General features: G+C 40.8%; 1 protein-coding gene across 1 annotated transcript; it reads right to left on the bottom strand.

Annotated features, from left to right (window-relative positions):
* Positions 1 to 829: 829 nt before the first annotated feature.
* On the bottom strand, positions 830 to 5,085 carry LOC105387433 (trypsin, alkaline C-like). Its single transcript, XM_048633404.1, has 4 exons — positions 5,055 to 5,085; positions 2,134 to 2,317; positions 1,674 to 1,950; positions 830 to 1,129 (listed from the first exon to the last, which is right to left on the bottom strand). The coding sequence occupies exons 1-4, from the start codon at positions 5,083 to 5,085 to the stop codon at positions 830 to 832; spliced, it is 792 nt and encodes a 263-aa protein (XP_048489361.1).
* Positions 5,086 to 17,792: the final 12,707 nt, after the last annotated feature.

Raw genomic sequence — 17,792 nt, 5'->3', positions numbered from 1 at the left:
ATAGTAGAACCTTTACATATAGCATTTCGAAATGGCATAGCAGATCCCTGTTGCGGAATGGCAATTTAAAACTTCAGAAGTTGGATAAGTATAACATTATTCCATGATGAAAGTAGTAGCCTGATCTAGTCGATAATATTAATAAAATCATTATATTTATTATGTACGTTGCACGTCCCGTATTTATTTAAACGTAAACATATAACTTGATATACCTAACATATTATTATCAAATTATTATTCACGTTGTTCGTCCGTCTTGTGTTGTTCAAGTGTTGACATGGTGTTGACCATAGAGAAAAGAACACTACGTTTTGGCGTTGACGTTTAGTTGTTGACATGACACATTTTTTTATCATTTCAATTTTTCTGCTCTGGTTTGTCAATTTTTATCATTATACTGAGATCCAACCTAGACATTTATGACGTAAATCACAGAGTACTTGGCATAAACATTACTTCACTTGACGTTCCATTCTTCCTGTATGAATGTTTACGTTCCATTGCGACTACATTTTAAAGATTCTTTTTTTCCGTTTTTCTCTTTTCTCCCAGCTTCTAAAAATCTAGTAATTAATTGACTTGTGTACCTGTACAGTGTCTCTCTAATCATGGTACTTTCATTACGGAACCCGTCATTTCCATAGTGGTACAAAACGTCCTTAGAACCCTGCCTTTGTCCTTTACTAATATTCACTCATCCTTTATTTTTCTTGCGTGTCAGTGTAGTGGAAAAAGGACAAACATTAAAAAAAATCACATAGGTATACTATAATGTAAACATATACCTATATATTTGTATAATACAAAAACGTATATGTCCAGTTACTCAAACCGCATTGTCTACGTTGTCCAAGATCCAGGTAGTGAAGGCAGACACACGGGTGCTCACTCCCGGGTATTTGGGTTTAGCGCAGCTCCTGCCAGACGAGACCACTCCCACGAGGCAGCCGTCGTGGTACAGCGGGCCGCCCGAGTCGCCCTGGCAGGCGTCCTTGCCGCCCACGTCCAGGATCCCGGCGCAGATCATGTTCTCCGTGAGTTCGTCGTGGTAGCGGTGTGCGCACTCCGCGTGGTTCACCGTGTAGATCGTCACCTCACGCAGCAACAACGAGGGTTTTCCGCCAGGCTGCAGGCGGAAAGGGAGGGTCAGCAACAGTGGAATCAGTACTTAGGTAAATATTGCTATCTCAACATCCTCAGACAGTCACTGCTTGGGTTTAACTCTTTATTACTTTCTCCCTAGGAAGGAGTAAGGCTCCTCATTGACACAGACATTGATGTTAAACAATCCACCGTATGGCATAACCTTCTCCGAGAAATGAGGGGTAGTTATCGATGATGTCCATCAAACCAGGCGTTGGACTTTCACTCCCTTGAAAATAATTAATTAAAAAATCACTTAAATAATCTCAACACACAATATCTTACACCGTGTGCGAGGGAATGTCGAATGAACGAAAACTACCCGAGCATTTTTCGTTCATTCGACATCTTCTCAACACTCGACTGCGTGTTCTCCAAAAGTCATGACGGTGGTCATACATAAATGTACATCAAGTCTCAATCTGAGAGCTTGATCACAAAACTACGCGACGTCGCACCACAAATAGGGCACTCCTTTCACAGGTGTTCCATCACAGTAGGGGCTGAAATCATGAAGGAGAACCGACCGTGGTGAGTCCCCAGCCGGCGTGGGTGACCGCCGAGCCGTCGGGCAGCTGCGCGCCCTGCGGCGGGATGGGCGCCGGCTGCACCGAGGCGCTGAACACCAGCTCCTGCGCCAGGTACAGAAGACTGATGTCCGCGTCGTCTTCCTCAATAATGCCGTACTCCGGGTGGTTCCGGAACGAGATCAGGTTGACGATGGTGTCCCCGGAGTTCATCATGGAGGAACCTGCTCGGATGCGCCGGGTGTCCACGTCCACGGCTACGTTACGGGCTTCGTCCCTGCAGATGGCATGGAAAGTGTGTAAGATTAAGTGGAACTTAGAAACTGGCGGTAATTTGCGCTATATTGTTCCACTTATGAAAGATGACTATTATAAAAAATAACCTTTTTTGTTCTTGTTATTTTTGTTCTTGGTGCAAATAAAGTGTATTGAAGTGTATTGTTATTGAACAGGTACATACTCGACAAAGCAGTGAGCAGCGCTGACCACCACGGAGGACGTGATGATGGTGCCGGCGCATTGCTGCTTCCACCCGGTGGAAAACAGGAAGTCCACCTGTACGATGGAGGGGTACTGCTCGACCGTCGTCTCCTCGCCCCCGACTATCTTGTTGTGTTCGAACACCGCCGTCGTCGCGACCGACGCTATACAAAATTATAACAAAACTAACATCGTCTAGAATCGATGAAATTTCACTTCCACCCATAGTATGTTTCGCGTACAAGCTACGTACACATATGTGGGCGAAACGATTCGATTTAAACACAAACTTTGTCTCCCCTTTTTACCTCTTTGGGGGTGGAATTTCGGAAAATTGATTCTTAGCTAGATTTTATAATTATTGTTGAAGATAATACAATCTTTATACATTAGTCCCCGAGTAAGAACAAACAAATATACCAGGGGATCAAATCAAATCAAAATATTGATTGCCATATTTGGATCATCGTTTCTTAGACCAAAAGCAAGTGGAAGCTAGAACAAGAAGGCCAGATGTGGACTGTTCTGGCTCTTCTTGGGAAGTATAAACGCTGCGTATTGTATACCACAGTACGCAGCGTTTAATGATTTTTATGCTGAAGATTAGGAGTGTTAACTGAACCTTAACCTCGTTGATAACTTGAGATCCAAGAATTCTACGAAATATAACATATAAGTATAAACGCGGAAATGTGTGATTATGGAGGGTGTTTGTTACTCTTTCACATAAAAAGTACTGAACGGATTTGAATAAATTTTGGTATGGAGGAAGCTGTATATACAGTGCTACAAACTTATTTGTTCCGGTGACAGCACATACATGTTTATAATATTTCTTAATTTTATATGATTTTAAGTTTGCGTGTTAAACCCATCTTATATATATATATTCTCCAGACCGTGTTCGGTCAGTGTGACTGCGAGCTTCTCTCGTGTTCTCTCTGGTGGCTGTTATAGCCTAACTTATTGACGAAAGTGCGACCGCATTGACGGCAAGTCAGCACTCCTCCGACAACATTATAGCATATGGCTCTCGGTGGTCTAGCCTTGAGCTCGTCACGCTTGGCGTCGAGATCTTCTCTCCGTTTTGCCTCGAACTCAAAGACCTTCTTCTGCACGGTTAGCCTCCACTCTGATCGGTTCTCAGCCTGCATCTCCCAGTGTGACGGATCTATGTCACACCTCTTCATGTGACGCTTTAACACATCTTTGTGCCGCAGGAACTGGCTGCCTTGATTCCGCTTGCCTTCCTGTAGCTCGCCGTAGAAGATGCGTTTTGCGACTCTCTCTGTGGACATCCGGGAGACATGCCCGCACCAGCGCAGCTGCCGCCTCATCAGATATGCCTCTATTCCGCCAACGTTGGCCCGTCGTAACACAGCCGTGTTCCTTACGCGACCAGACCATCTGATGTTGAGTATGTCACGAAGGCATTTAAGATGGAATCTATCCAGCACGCGTATATGCTTGCGGTATGGGCACCAAGTCTCAGAGGCGTAGAGGAGGCTGGGCAAAACAATCGAAATGTATACCGACACCTTTGTAGCCAACTTTAAGTCCTGTGACCGAAATACCTTGACCCGTAGCTTGCCATATGCTGCAGCTGCTGCTCCGATCCTGTTGTTGATGTCGGCGTCAAGGTCACAATTCGATGTTATTGTGCTACCCAGGTACTTAAATTTATCCACTTGCTTCAGTGTGTCTTCACCAAGTTTTATAGTAAGTGGCACGTCGTCATTACCACGTGTGTCCAAACCCATGACCTCCGTTTTTTTCACACTGATCTTTAGGCCAAACTTACTGCATGACTCATTCAGACTGCTCATCAGCTCTTGCAGACCTTCTGGGGATTCCGCCACGAAGCACAGATCGTCTGCATACATTATCTCCGACACGATGTCGTACGATACTTTGGTCCGTGCTCTGAGTCTTGCTAAGTTAAACCCATCTTATCTTTTACAATATACAATTCATTAGTAAAGAATGAGATATGGATCAATTTAGTTCGCTCTCACCGGAACAGATAAGTTTGTCGCACTGTACGTAGGTTTTTTTCTTACTTTACTTTACTGGCTTCCGTTTTAAGGACAAGCGATGCTCGCAAAAACAACTAATCTATGTAGTTATTTATTAATAAAAAATACCATTAAAAAAAACCGACTTCAAATAACCACTAAAAAGTAAAAAATAATTATATGTATATTGTATATTGCGCAATGAAGAATAAATAAATATTTAGACCAAATTCTATGTGATCTAAGCTGGTACGTAAGGGGCAGAGAAACCTGACCCCCCTCAGAAGCATTGTTACTATGAGAGGGGGGTCAGGTTTATCTGCACCTGACCGTACCTACTGTTCTTTTTTGATGTTGGTACGTACGCGTACGGTGACAAAGTAATCAGAAGAAATCATATATGGCACCAACTTCCACCAATTGTTTATTATAAGAACTATATTTACGTTCTAAATTTCATTAGAATTGGTATAACCGAGCCTATAAAGGTGCCCAAATGGAAATTCATACCCTGTTTTTACCCCTTTTTCAACTATTGTGGGTGGACTAAAATTTTGAAAAAAATGGGACCGCCCCTGACGTCAACCCAAAAACAAAAATTGACAAAATCGGTCCATAAAATCACGGAGTAATCGATGAACATACATAAAAAAAATAATCATATAGTAAGGTGGGGTAAGACAGTCCCCGGGGAAGACCATTAATGTGTAAAAAATAGATATAAGCAGCTTCATTCTCTAGTTTGTCACACTGGTAAAGTGGTCCACTGATGGTGGTTACCACTCTACCAGCGTGACAAACTAGAGAATGAAGCTGGTTATGACTAATTTTTACAGACGAATTGAGAACCTCCTCATTTTTTCGAAGTCGGTTAAAAAGTACTTACACGTTAAAAGGAGTACAGCCCAGGTCACCATTGTGAATACAGCGAGAATGATTTATTTATCGAAGCACATATTCCCGTTTATATATAGTTGTTATAATTTGCGTTATAATTGAATTTCCCATTGACTAATTCTCTCAATCTGTGAATAATTCAAACAATTATACGGAAAATAGGTACGTGATAATAGCTAGGTATGGTACCAAGGAAAATTTAAAATGTTTTAGGGATCAAATGTGTAAGGCACTATGACCCAGAGCGACCATTGATAAAACATTATATATTATGTACCTAACTCTGATGTGTAGATCGTAATGTAGTTAGTTAAGTTAGTATATCCTGGTGTTAACGCTATTATTTTAAGGCTTCGGGGTACATAGAAATACATTTTTTACAGCTGAATTTTATTTATAGTACTTTGCGTCTGGCTAAACTTAATAAATCGTTTTAGGGTACTGTTAGTAATGTAGTAGATACTTATTCTCTTATGTTGGCAACACTAGGATTTTGTGCGGTAATGTTCCCGCCTTGTGAAATGTCAGTTGAATAGACGGCTTTGCAAAACGGACATCTTTTATTTATAACCTTTAGAAAATTCACGAAATAACAGTGGCGCAGCCCGAATTTACGCTATTAATTAATCATGGCAAATTTGTCTCCCCTTTTTACCTCTTTGGGGGTGGAATTTCGGAAAATTGATTCTTAGCTAGATTTTATAATTATTGTTGAAGATAATACAATCTTTATACATTAGTCCCCGAGTAAGAACAAACAAATATACCAGGGGATCAAATCAAATCAAAATATTGATTGCCATATTTGGATCATCGTTTCTTAGACCAAAAGCAAGTGGAAGCTAGAACAAGAAGGCCAGATGTGGACTGTTCTGGCTCTTCTTGGGAAGTATAAACGCTGCGTATTGTATACCACAGTACGCAGCGTTTAATGATTTTTATGCTGAAGATTAGGAGTGTTAACTGAACCTTAACCTCGTTGATAACTTGAGATCCAAGAATTCTACGAAATATAACATATAAGTATAAACGCGGAAATGTGTGATTATGGAGGGTGTTTGTTACTCTTTCACATAAAAAGTACTGAACGGATTTGAATAAATTTTGGTATGGAGGAAGCTGTATATACAGTGCTACAAACTTATCTGTTCCGGTGACAGCACATACATGTTTATAATATTTCTTAATTTTATATGATTTTAAGTTTGCGTGTTAAACCCATCTTATATATATATATTCTCCAGACCGTGTTCGGTCAGTGTGACTGCGAGCTTCTCTCGTGTGCTCTCTGGTGACTGTTATAGCCTAACTTATTGATGAAAGTGCGACCGCATTGACGGCAAGTCAGCACTCCTCTGACAACATTATAGCATATGGCTCTCGGTGGTCTAGCCTTGAGCTCGTCACGCTTGGCGTCGAGATCTTCTCTCCGTTTTGCCTCGAACTCAAAGACCTTCTTCTGCACGGTTAGCCTCCACTCTGATCGGTTCTCAGCCTGCATCTCCCAGTGTGACGGATCTATGTCACACCTCTTCATGTGACGCTTTAACACATCTTTGTGCCGCAGGAACTGGCTGCCTTGATTCCGCTTGCCTTCCTGTAGCTCGCCGTAGAAGATGCGTTTTGCGACTCTCTCTGTGGACATCCGGGAGACATGCCCGCACCAGCGCAGCTGCCGCCTCATCAGATATGCCTCTATTCCGCCAACGTTGGCCCGTCGTAACACAGCCGTGTTCCTTACGCGACCAGACCATCTGATGTTGAGTATGTCACGAAGGCATTTAAGATGGAATCTATCCAGCACGCGTATATGCTTGCGGTATGGGCACCAAGTCTCAGAGGCGTAGAGGAGGCTGGGCAAAACAATCGAAATGTATACCGACACCTTTGTAGCCAACTTTAAGTCCTGTGACCGAAATACCTTGACCCGTAGCTTGCCATATGCTGCAGCTGCTGCTCCGATCCTGTTGTTGATGTCGGCGTCAAGGTCACAATTCGATGTTATTGTGCTACCCAGGTACTTAAATTTATCCACTTGCTTCAGTGTGTCTTCACCAAGTTTTATAGTAAGTGGCACGTCGTCATTACCACGTGTGTCCAAACCCATGACCTCCGTTTTTTTCACACTGATCTTTAGGCCAAACTTACTGCATGACTCATTCAGACTGCTCATCAGCTCTTGCAGACCTTCTGGGGATTCCGCCACGAAGCACAGATCGTCTGCATACATTATCTCCGACACGATGTCGTACGATACTTTGGTCCGTGCTCTGAGTCTTGCTAAGTTAAACCCATCTTATCTTTTACAATATACAATTCATTAGTAAAGAATGAGATATGGATCAATTTAGTTCGCTCTCACCGGAACAGATAAGTTTGTCGCACTGTACGTAGGTTTTTTTCTTACTTTACTTTACTGGCTTCCGTTTTAAGGACAAGCGATGCTCGCAAAAACAACTAATCTATGTAGTTATTTATTAATAAAAAATACCATTAAAAAAAAACCGACTTCAAATAACCACTAAAAAGTAAAAAATAATTATATGTATATTGTATATTGCGCAATGAAGAATAAATAAATATTTAGACCAAATTCTATGTGATCTAAGCTGGTACGTAAGGGGCAGAGAAACCTGACCCCCCTCAGAAGCATTGTTACTATGAGAGGGGGGTCAGGTTTATCTGCACCTGACCGTACCTACTGTTCTTTTTTGATGTTGGTACGTACGCGTACGGTGACAAAGTAATCAGAAGAAATCATATATGGCACCAACTTCCACCAATTGTTTATTATAAGAACTATATTTACGTTCTAAATTTCATTAGAATTGGTATAACCGAGCCTATAAAGGTGCCCAAATGGAAATTCATACCCTGTTTTTACCCCTTTTTCAACTATTGTGGGTGGACTAAAATTTTGAAAAAAATGGGACCGCCCCTGACGTCAACCCAAAAACAAAAATTGACAAAATCGGTCCATAAAATCACGGAGTAATCGATGAACATACATAAAAAAAATAATCATATAGTAAGGTGGGGTAAGACAGTCCCCGGGGGAAGACCATTAATGTGTAAAAAATAGATATAAGCAGCTTCATTCTCTAGTTTGTCACACTGGTAAAGTGGTCCACTGATGGTGGTTACCACTCTACCAGCGTGACAAACTAGAGAATGAAGCTGGTTATGACTAATTTTTACAGACGAATTGAGAACCTCCTCATTTTTTCGAAGTCGGTTAAAAAGTACTTACACGTTAAAAGGAGTACAGCCCAGGTCACCATTGTGAATACAGCGAGAATGATTTATTTATCGAAGCACATATTCCCGTTTATGGGTGAATTTCCCGCGGCCAAAATTTGCGTGGCATCAATGAAATCGGTACTAAAAAACAAAGTTCTAATTTTCTAATATTTTTTTCCGGTTATGTGGAATAGTAATCTATATGAAGCACTAAATATTTTATCAATAGGATTAATGGATACTTTACAAAAAAATATTAAACCTCCAAATCTTTCATTGCCGTGTTTGTCCCCAGGTCATCTCGTTTTGTATTATTCTTCATTGATGAAAAAATATTGAGTGTTTAGATTTAAACTTAGTTTCATTTGATACATTAATAGTTAAAGTATTGTTACGAGATACATTTATTCAAATAAATAAAGAATATAACGAACGGTAAGTGAAAATTCATGTGTCCCAGAACTACATTTCATCGCCGTGACCTAAAAATGATCAAGGATATTGTTTTATCTATGAACTTGGGTCCCCACCTCGGTGCGCTAATCGTTTTTTACAAGTGTTGCCTAACTACTCGACGTGGAAAGAGGTACACAGGTGTCCACGTTTTCGCGCTATAGTGAAAATTATATTTGTTTTTGGTCACTGGACATTTTTTCTTTCATCGCCGTGGATAGATATAACTTCTATAAAATTAAGTTTGTCTTCTTGAGTAAGCATTCAAAAGAAAGCATTTTGAAAGTATTCATCTTATAAAGTGTTTGTTTCTTCGAATAGTAAATACATTTTTTGTTATTTATATTTAATGGCTTGATTTTCATCGCCATGCTTTCATTTCCGTGGTTTCCGTGGCCAAAATTTGCTATGGCAATGAAAAAAAAGTCACGGCAATGAAAAAAATTTCATCGCCATGTCTTGTAAAATAATATGTATTCATTGCCGTGGCCTGGTTATTCATTTCCGTGGCCAGGTTATTCATTTCCGTGGCCAGGTTATTCATTTCCGTGACATATGTTTTCATCGCCATGGTATGTACGATTAGGCAAATAAAAATATATTTACCATCTTTTGTAATACAGTTAATAATACCGATCACTGAAATTACCTACAGGACTTGTCAAATTACCTTTTTTTGCAGTTCGATAAAACGGGCGCGTATCGCGATGTATAAAAACTAAATGTATAATTTATCATTAATAACAATCACAAAATAAGTATTATTATCGTCACAGGACTAAGGTTACCGACATAGCTGTCAAAATGTGCAAGCTTAGGCAGGTAGCCGGTAGTAGCTGGATTAGGAAGGCTGAGGACCGAGTGTTGTGGCGCTCCTTGGGAGAGACATATGTCCAGCAGTGGATGATTATAGGCTGATGATGATAAAATACATTTCATATTATTATATCAACTAAAATATACTTTCATTTAGCATAGAGCTCATAAAATATTCTATCATATCATTTAATCTGTGTAAAATCCATCAACATCCACAACACCATCAAAACCCCTAGCACCAAAACCTTAAGATAGGTGCGATAACAAGGAAAGCGAGGAGGAGCGGTTAAGTGCACATGCTGCGCCCCACTTCGCTGTTGACGAACATGTGCACCTAACTGCACCTATCTTTAGGTTTTCGTGCTTTTGGTGGTTTGTTCGGTGATTTGTAATTCAGCACAGATCATGTCACATCATAATATATTTTAAAATTAACATTTCGTATACTGTATAATATTATCATCATCATCATCATCATCATCATCTCAGCCATAGGACGTCCACTGCTGAACATAGGCCTCCCCCAATGATTTCCACCTTGTCCGATCGGAGGCAGCCCGCATCCAGTGCTTCCCCGCGGCCGGTACGTGGTCTCCACTTGAGGACTCTTCTGCTCCACTGACCATCAGTCCTTCGAGCAATGTGTCCGGCCCACTGCCATTTCTGCCATTTGACTCGATAGGCCATGTCGGTTACTTTGGTTCTTCTACGGATCTCTTTATTTCTGATTCGATCACGTAGAGATACTCCGAGCATAGCCCTTTCCATAGCTCGCTGGGTGACTCCGAGCCTATTTAAGAGGCCTAAAGACCACGTCTCGGCACCGTAGGTCATCACTGGCAACATGTATAATATTATACTTTATGAAAATATAGATGTTATACTAGGTAAGGTTAATTATATGTTGTGAACGATATTAATGTGAAATTAAACATTTTTTTTAATCGTTTTTATAAGTTGCAATACGAACCTCATTATACTACTTAAAGAATTCCATACTACATTCTTTATTATTTTATACATACTGTCGTTCTTTCTTTCGTTTCAATATCTATCCAAATATTTTTACCATACATAATCTGTCTAAGTTTGCGTTTCCCCCACAGTTTTTTTTTTTATTGCAGTGGATTGATTCTTTCATATCCATAGCACAGTTCTTTCATTGCCGTGGACGTTAGTTTCATTGCCGTGGATGTTTTTTTCATTGCCGTGGACGCTTATTTCATTTCCGTGAACGCATGTGTCATCGCCGTGGCACGAAATTTTTGATCATCTGTATCTCGTTAAGTTTTTAACTTATCTGATAGCCATTAAGTAAGAATACTAACATTAACAAAAACTTTAATAAAAGCGCTTTTTCAATATAAAAAACCTAAAGATAAAAAAGTCCACGGAAATGAAGATTTTTTAGGACTTGTTGAAATCCACCCTTATATATAGTTATTATAATTTGCGTTATAATTGAATTTCCCATTGACTAATTCTCTCAATCTGTGAATAATTCAAACAATTATACGGAGAATAGGTACGTGATAATAGCTAGGTATGGTACCAAGGAAAATTTAAAATGTTTTAGGGATCAAATGTGTAAGGCACTATGACCCAGAGCGACCATTGATAAAACATTATATATTATGTACCTAACTCTGATGTGTAGATCGTAATGTAGTTAGTTAAGTTAGTATATCCTGGTGTTAACGCTATTATTTTAAGGCTTCGGGGTACATAGAAATACATTTTTTACAGCTGAATTTTATTTATAGTAGGGGAGACCGGGGACAAAAGTAACAGCGGGTAGAAAGTAACAAAGACTCTGTGGACTTCCCCAATAGCCTTAACTTCCCAAGCGACTGCTGGTAGTCAGCATGCGATGCCCCCCGCGCATGATATTATTTTCCGCGCCCGTGCCGCGGTGCAAGGTTGTTTTAGTGAGCATTTCGTGATTTTACACACCAAAAGTAAGTTTTTGGGTGTTTATTAATTTAGTGTTTACGTAGAATTAAGATGCCAAAAACCATATGACTATTTGTTCATTGATTCATTATAAGATTGTCTGTAGCATGTCATAAATTCTTTTCGAATAACACGTGCTGTTTTAAAGTTATGTCGCCTGATATTTCAAAAATGGGGATGGGTACAAAAGTAACAGCTCGCGGCAGGACAAAAGTAACGAATTACTTACGTAAGTTTGCCATGTCAAATTATAGGTAATTTTTTATTTTTTGTTGTTTTGCTTAGATATTTGTGTCATAATATTGTGTATTATGTATAGTATAAAACAACTTCTTATCAGTTAGTCAGTTTAAATGATGGATCTCATTTACAGTTTATATTAAGATTTTTTTTTTAGTTTTGTCAATAAGTCATAAGTTTTTTTTAGTTTCGAAAGTTTTTTAAGAAATTTTCTTAACTAAATAATTTGATTGTTTTTTTTGTTCTTTCTTTTGAATCGTATTTATAACATTGGGCAGAATTTATGGGTTGTTACTTTCGACCCATGCCTTGTTACTTTCGTCCTGACCATGGGGTCGAAAGTAACGATTTCCCTTTTTTTTTGAGGCTTTAGAAATGCTGAAATTCGTGATGCATTAAGTAAAGTAATAATGGATATTTGTAGACTATATACGAAAGTTTTATGTGACTATATTTATTTTATCGTAAATGTTATTAATAACGAGAAATCAGACAGAAACTACAAACTGTTACTTTTGTCCCCGGTCTCCCCTACTTTGCGTCTGGCTAAACTTAATAAATCGTTTTAGGGTACTGTTAGTAATGTAGTAGATACTTATTCTCTTATGTTGGCAACACTAGGATTTTGTGCGGTAATGTTCCCGCCTTGTGAAATGTCAGTTGAATAGACGGCTTTGCAAAACGGACATCTTTTATTTATAACCTTTAGAAAATTCACGAAATAACAGTGGCGCAGCCCGAATTTACGCTATTAATTAATCATGGCAAATTTATCGTTTGGTGCACTAAGTGTTTTCAATCATGAAACTCATGATTGGGCTTTGTTCAAAGGACGATTGGAACAATGGTTCATGGCCAACGATATCAACAGTGAAGTGGATAAGTCCAGTGCAAAACGCCGGGCTATTTTGTTAAGTAGTTTATCTGAAACTACTTACAAACTCATAAGGGATCTCGCATTACCCAAAGACGTCGGGGAACTCGCCTATTCGGAGGTGATAGAACTATTGGACACACACTTCAAAACTAAAAAGTGCAGCTTCGCGGAAAGGTATAACTTTCACAGTGCCTTCCAAGGACAGGATGAGTCCTTAGCTGACTGGGCCGCGCGTGTGCGGGGTTTGGCGAAGGAGTGCGAATTCCCAACGACATCCCTCGAAGATACACTACGTGACCGCTTTGTCCTTGGCATGGCGGGCGGTCCAGAACGAGAGCGACTCTTCGGCGAGGCGATGGACCAGCTTACCCTGCAGAAGGCGTTGCAGTTGGCACAGAGCGTTCGTTGCGCCAGGGAAGCGGGGCGTACGGGCCTGGCGAGGGCGGCAGACGCGTCGGCGTCGGCGCCGGCCGTGTTCGAGATGCACAAGATGGCGGCACGTGGTCGGAGCGGCGACGGTGGGTCACGCAATCGGAGCCAAGGCTCGGTCGCGAGGCCTTTGCAATCATCATCAGTTCAGTGTTCAGTGTGCGGTTATCACGGTCATGATAACAAAAAGTGTCGGTTCAGATTTGCGTCATGTAATGTGTGTGGTGTTAAGGGTCATCTAAAGCGCATGTGCAATGGAAATAGGAATGCAAACAATTTCTTGCAGTGCTGTTCGGATACCGAGGGGGATGATGGTAAAAATATTTTAATATTTAACATTCGTAGCTGTAGTGGAGAACCTATGCAGGAATATGTCACTGTAAATGATGTAAATTTATGTTTTGAAGTGGACACGGGATCAGCGGTAACGGCTATTTCGGATTCGGTTTATAGGGCCCATTTTTCAAATTATAAACTGGACAATAGTAAACAAATATTATTAAGTTATAATGGCACTCCAATTGACGTACTGGGTGTCCTACCATTGCCGTTTGCGTATCGGTCACAAACACAAACCATAAATGTTTATGTAGTAAAAAATGGTGGGCCACCGCTCTTGGGACGCGATTTTTTATCTAAGTTCAAGTTAGAAATTTCGCCTATAAATAACTTGTCCAATAGTTATGAGAATCAATTTCCCCGGCTTTTCTCGGATGAGTTGGGATGCTGTGAAGGTGTTGAGGTTAAACTTAATATGAAACCGGAGAGTATTCCAATTTTCATGAAAGCACGCCCTGTACCGTTTGCGATAAGGTCAAAATTAGAAGAGGAAATATACCGGTTACAAAGTCTAGGTATTATAGAACCTGTCACATATTCTGAGTATGCTAGTCCGATTGTGCCAGTATTGAGAAGTGATGGAAAGATTAGACTTTGTGCAGATTACTCGTCCACTTTAAATAAGCAGTTGTTAGTAGAAAAATACCCCTTACCCCGAGTCGAAGAACTTTTCTCCAAGCTGCACAATGGGGTGCATTTCACTAAGCTAGACCTATCTGGTGCATATAATCAGTTGAGACTACATGAGGATTCACAGTTACTCACTTGTATTAATACACACAAGGGGTTATATAAGTTTAATAGATTAGTGTTTGGGTTGTCAAGCGCACCAGCTATTTTTCAGCGCACACTTGAAAATATCTTATTAGGTCCTGATAAACAGACTAGTGGAAAGGTTCAGCCAGCTGACGATGATCATCATCCACATTGCTCATTGCAGGAAGGGGTTCTCCAATTTTTAGATGATATCCTTATTACAGGTAGGACTCGGGAAAAGCATTTAGCTAGGCTTAATGAAGTTTTTCGGCGGCTAGAGAAAGCAGGGTTAGTGTTGAGGAAGGAAAAATGTAGTTTTTTTCAAGAGTCGGTTTCATACCTAGGATTTATAATCGACAAACATGGTATTCACAAATGCCCCGAGAAAGTAAAAAGTATTGTGAATGCAAAGAAACCGGAAAATGTATCAGAATTAAAGTCATTTCTGGGCCTAGTCAACTACTATAGAGTATTTATAAAAAATGCATCCAGTATATTAGCACCATTGCATGATTTGTTACAAAAAAATGTACATTGGGTGTGGACTAAAGATCATGAAAATGCATTTGAGTATATCAAAAGATGTTTGGCTGATGAGAATACTTTAGCACATTTTAACCAGGATGCGCGAATTATTCTCACTGTGGATGCGTCACCATGGGGGCTAGGGGCTATTTTGTCTCAGGTAGATAAGGACAATGTAGAACGGCCGGTTTCATATGCATCCCGGGCACTGACCCCGGCTGAGAAGCAATACAGTCAGATCCAAAAAGAAGCAACAGCAATTATTTTTGGGGTTCGGAAGTATCACCAATACCTATATGGTAGGTCCGAAGCATTTGTGCTGAGAACAGATCATAAACCGCTTTTATCAATTTTTAGACCGGAAAAAGGTATTCCAGAAGTGTCAGCCAATCGTCTCCAGAGATACGCATTATTTTTGTCGGCCTATAATTACAAAATCGAATATGTTAGTAGTGCAAATAATTGTGCAGACTTTCTTAGTCGCTCCATGGTGCCGCAGACCACGCCTACTGCGGTGACGTCACAGGGTGCAAGTGACAGCAAATCGGAATGTATAGTAGATACTGCGTGTTATATAAATTTTTTGTTCGATGACAATGCTTCTCCGATTTTATTGAGTGAGGTTAAGGATTTAACGGAACAGGATCATACATTATCTGATGTAATTAAATTCACAAGGAATGGTTGGCCGAGAACTATTAAGGATGTCGAAATTCGACCATATTTTGCTTGTCGGTCCGAATTATCGGTAGAAAGAGGCTGTTTAATGAGAGGGTGCAAGCTTGTTATCCCGTCTAGTTACAGAGGGAAGGTTATCAAAGAGCTGCATGCCGGTCATTTAGGTATTGTTAAAATGAAGCTGGAGGCGCGCACACGATTCTGGTGGCCCGGCATGAGCGAGCAGCTGCAGCAGGCTGTGCGGAGCTGCGACGTGTGCAGCCAGCTGCGCCCCTCGCCGCCCCGCGCGCCCCTCACGCCCTGGCCGTACCCGTCGGAGCCGTGGTACAGAGTCCACATAGATTTTTTAGGCCCGATAAATAATAAAATGTATTTAATAGTGGTGGACGCTTATTCGAAGTGGGTCGAAGCTTATGACGTCTCGTCCGGGTATGGTAGCAAGGTAGTTATACAAAAATTGTGCGATGTAATGGCAAGATTTGGCCTCATAAATACTCTGTGTTCAGATAATGGCCCATCATTCATATCCAGTGAATTCGAACATTTCTGCAAGAGTAATGGTATTACTCACCTCACCTCTCCGGAGTATCATCAGCAAGCAACGGGCAAGCTGAAAGCTATGTGAAAATTATTAAAAAAGCTTTGAAATCGATTCTGTTGTCCGGCATAGGTAATAATAACCTAAATATCAAATTAAATGAATTTCTTTTCAATTACCGCAATTCCGTTCATTCCACCACAAATAAAACCCCTGCACAGGTTCTCTTCGGCAGGAATTTACGCTGTAGGTTGGACTTATTGAACCCGAAATCTCCCGAGGCTTCCGATACAGCACTGTTAGAAACTGTACGGGGTAAACAGTGTTTACAGGGTAAATCATATAGGGGAATAAGGAACATTGACTTTTGTATAAATGATTTGGTATCAGTCAAGATTCATAAAAACGATAAAACCTTTTGGGTTCATGGTGTGGTGACTAGGCGGATTGGAAAATCCGCATATTTAATCTTTGTTGGTCAATATAATAAAACTATAAAAAGACATAAAAATCAAATGTATAAAGTGGAGGGGGAGAGAGGAGTAATTTCTGATAATGATATTGAATCCAGGTCGGCGCTTGAAGCTATTCCGACTAACGACATCCAGATCAATGAGGCCGAGAGCAGGCCATCTGCGAGCCAGCCACTGTCTGCGAGCCAACCTCCATCTGCGTCTGAGCCACCTGCAGCGAGTCAGGCATCGTCAGCGATTCAGCCACCTGCAGCGAGTCAGCCACTGACAGCTAGTCAGCTACCGTCAGCAAGTCAGCCACTGTCAGCGAGACAGCCTCTGTCAGCAACTCAGTCACCGACAGCGAGCCAGCCACCTCCAGCTGCGAACCAGCCAGCCGGGGTTTCCTCTATAGCTGAGCCGACCTCCCCTGCTGCCTCTGCTTCACATCGAGATTCTGAAGGCTCGCCTACTCTGATAAGGCAAGATAGCCAGGAAAGCATAAGAGAAGACCCCTCTCCTTCCACTCACTCTGATGTAGGGCGTACTCTTCGCACTCGCAAACCTGTATCTTATAGGAAGTTCTTTAGCTTAAGTAAATTGTAATAAAAGGAATATTTAGGTTCTAGATGAAAACCATTGTTAGTAATTTAAGAAATTAAGGTGGAGGAATGTTAGTAATGTAGTAGATACTTATTCTCTTATGTTGGCAACACTAGGATTTTGTGCGGTAATGTTCCCGCCTTGTGAAATGTCAGTTGAATAGACGGCTTTGCAAAACGGACATCTTTTATTTATAACCTTTAGAAAATTCACGAAATAACAGGTACTGTATTAGATTTTATGTAATAAGCAACAGAAGTTACTCAAATGCCAGAGAATAAGTTTAAGTGTTAGGTACATTAATCTCTGTAAAAAATCTTATTATAAAATTGATGATTACTTAGAGGATGTTAATCATCATCATCATCATCATCATCACGACCCATTACGTCCCCACTGCTGGGGCACGGGTCTCCTTCCAATGAAGGAAGGGTTTAGGCCTAGTACGCCACGCTGGCCAAGTGCGGGTTGGTGGACCCCAACACAAGCAAGATTGTGGTGAGAGAGTTGTCGGGTAAGTGGGCAACCCGACTGTCAGATGTTTTCAAGCCGCCCGAAGGCCTCTGACTAGGCTTAACGACTGCTGCCGAAGCAGCAACCGGGACCCACGGCTTAACGTGCCGTCCGAAGCACGGAAGCGTCCAGAAAAGCACCACTTGAAATTGGTCACCCATCCAATGGCTGACCGTGTCAGTTGTTGCTTAACCTCAGCGATCAGTTACGATCACTGAGGCCCGCTTGACTACGGACGCTTAGAGGATGTTAATGCATAGTTGTAATTAGTAGGTAGCTCTGCTAATATACAAATTATAATTATAAGAGCTT

This window comes from Plutella xylostella, chromosome 5 (assembly GCF_932276165.1).
Source record: "Plutella xylostella chromosome 5, ilPluXylo3.1, whole genome shotgun sequence".
Lineage (NCBI taxonomy): Eukaryota > Metazoa > Arthropoda > Insecta > Lepidoptera > Plutellidae > Plutella > Plutella xylostella.
The sequence above is the reverse complement of the archived record's forward strand: the minus strand, read 5'-3'. Positions and strand labels throughout refer to the sequence as shown.

Coding starts and splice junctions, on each gene's coding strand:
- LOC105387433 (XM_048633404.1), bottom strand. CDS start 5,085: ATGGTGACCTGGGCTGTACTCCTTTTAACGT. Junction 2,318..5,054: donor GGCTGTACTCCTTTTAACGT/GTAAGTACTTTT, acceptor AATTTTGTATAG/CGTCGGTCGCGACGACGGCG. Junction 1,130..1,673: donor CCGGCTGGGGACTCACCACG/GTCGGTTCTCCT, acceptor TTCCGCCTGCAG/CCTGGCGGAAAACCCTCGTT.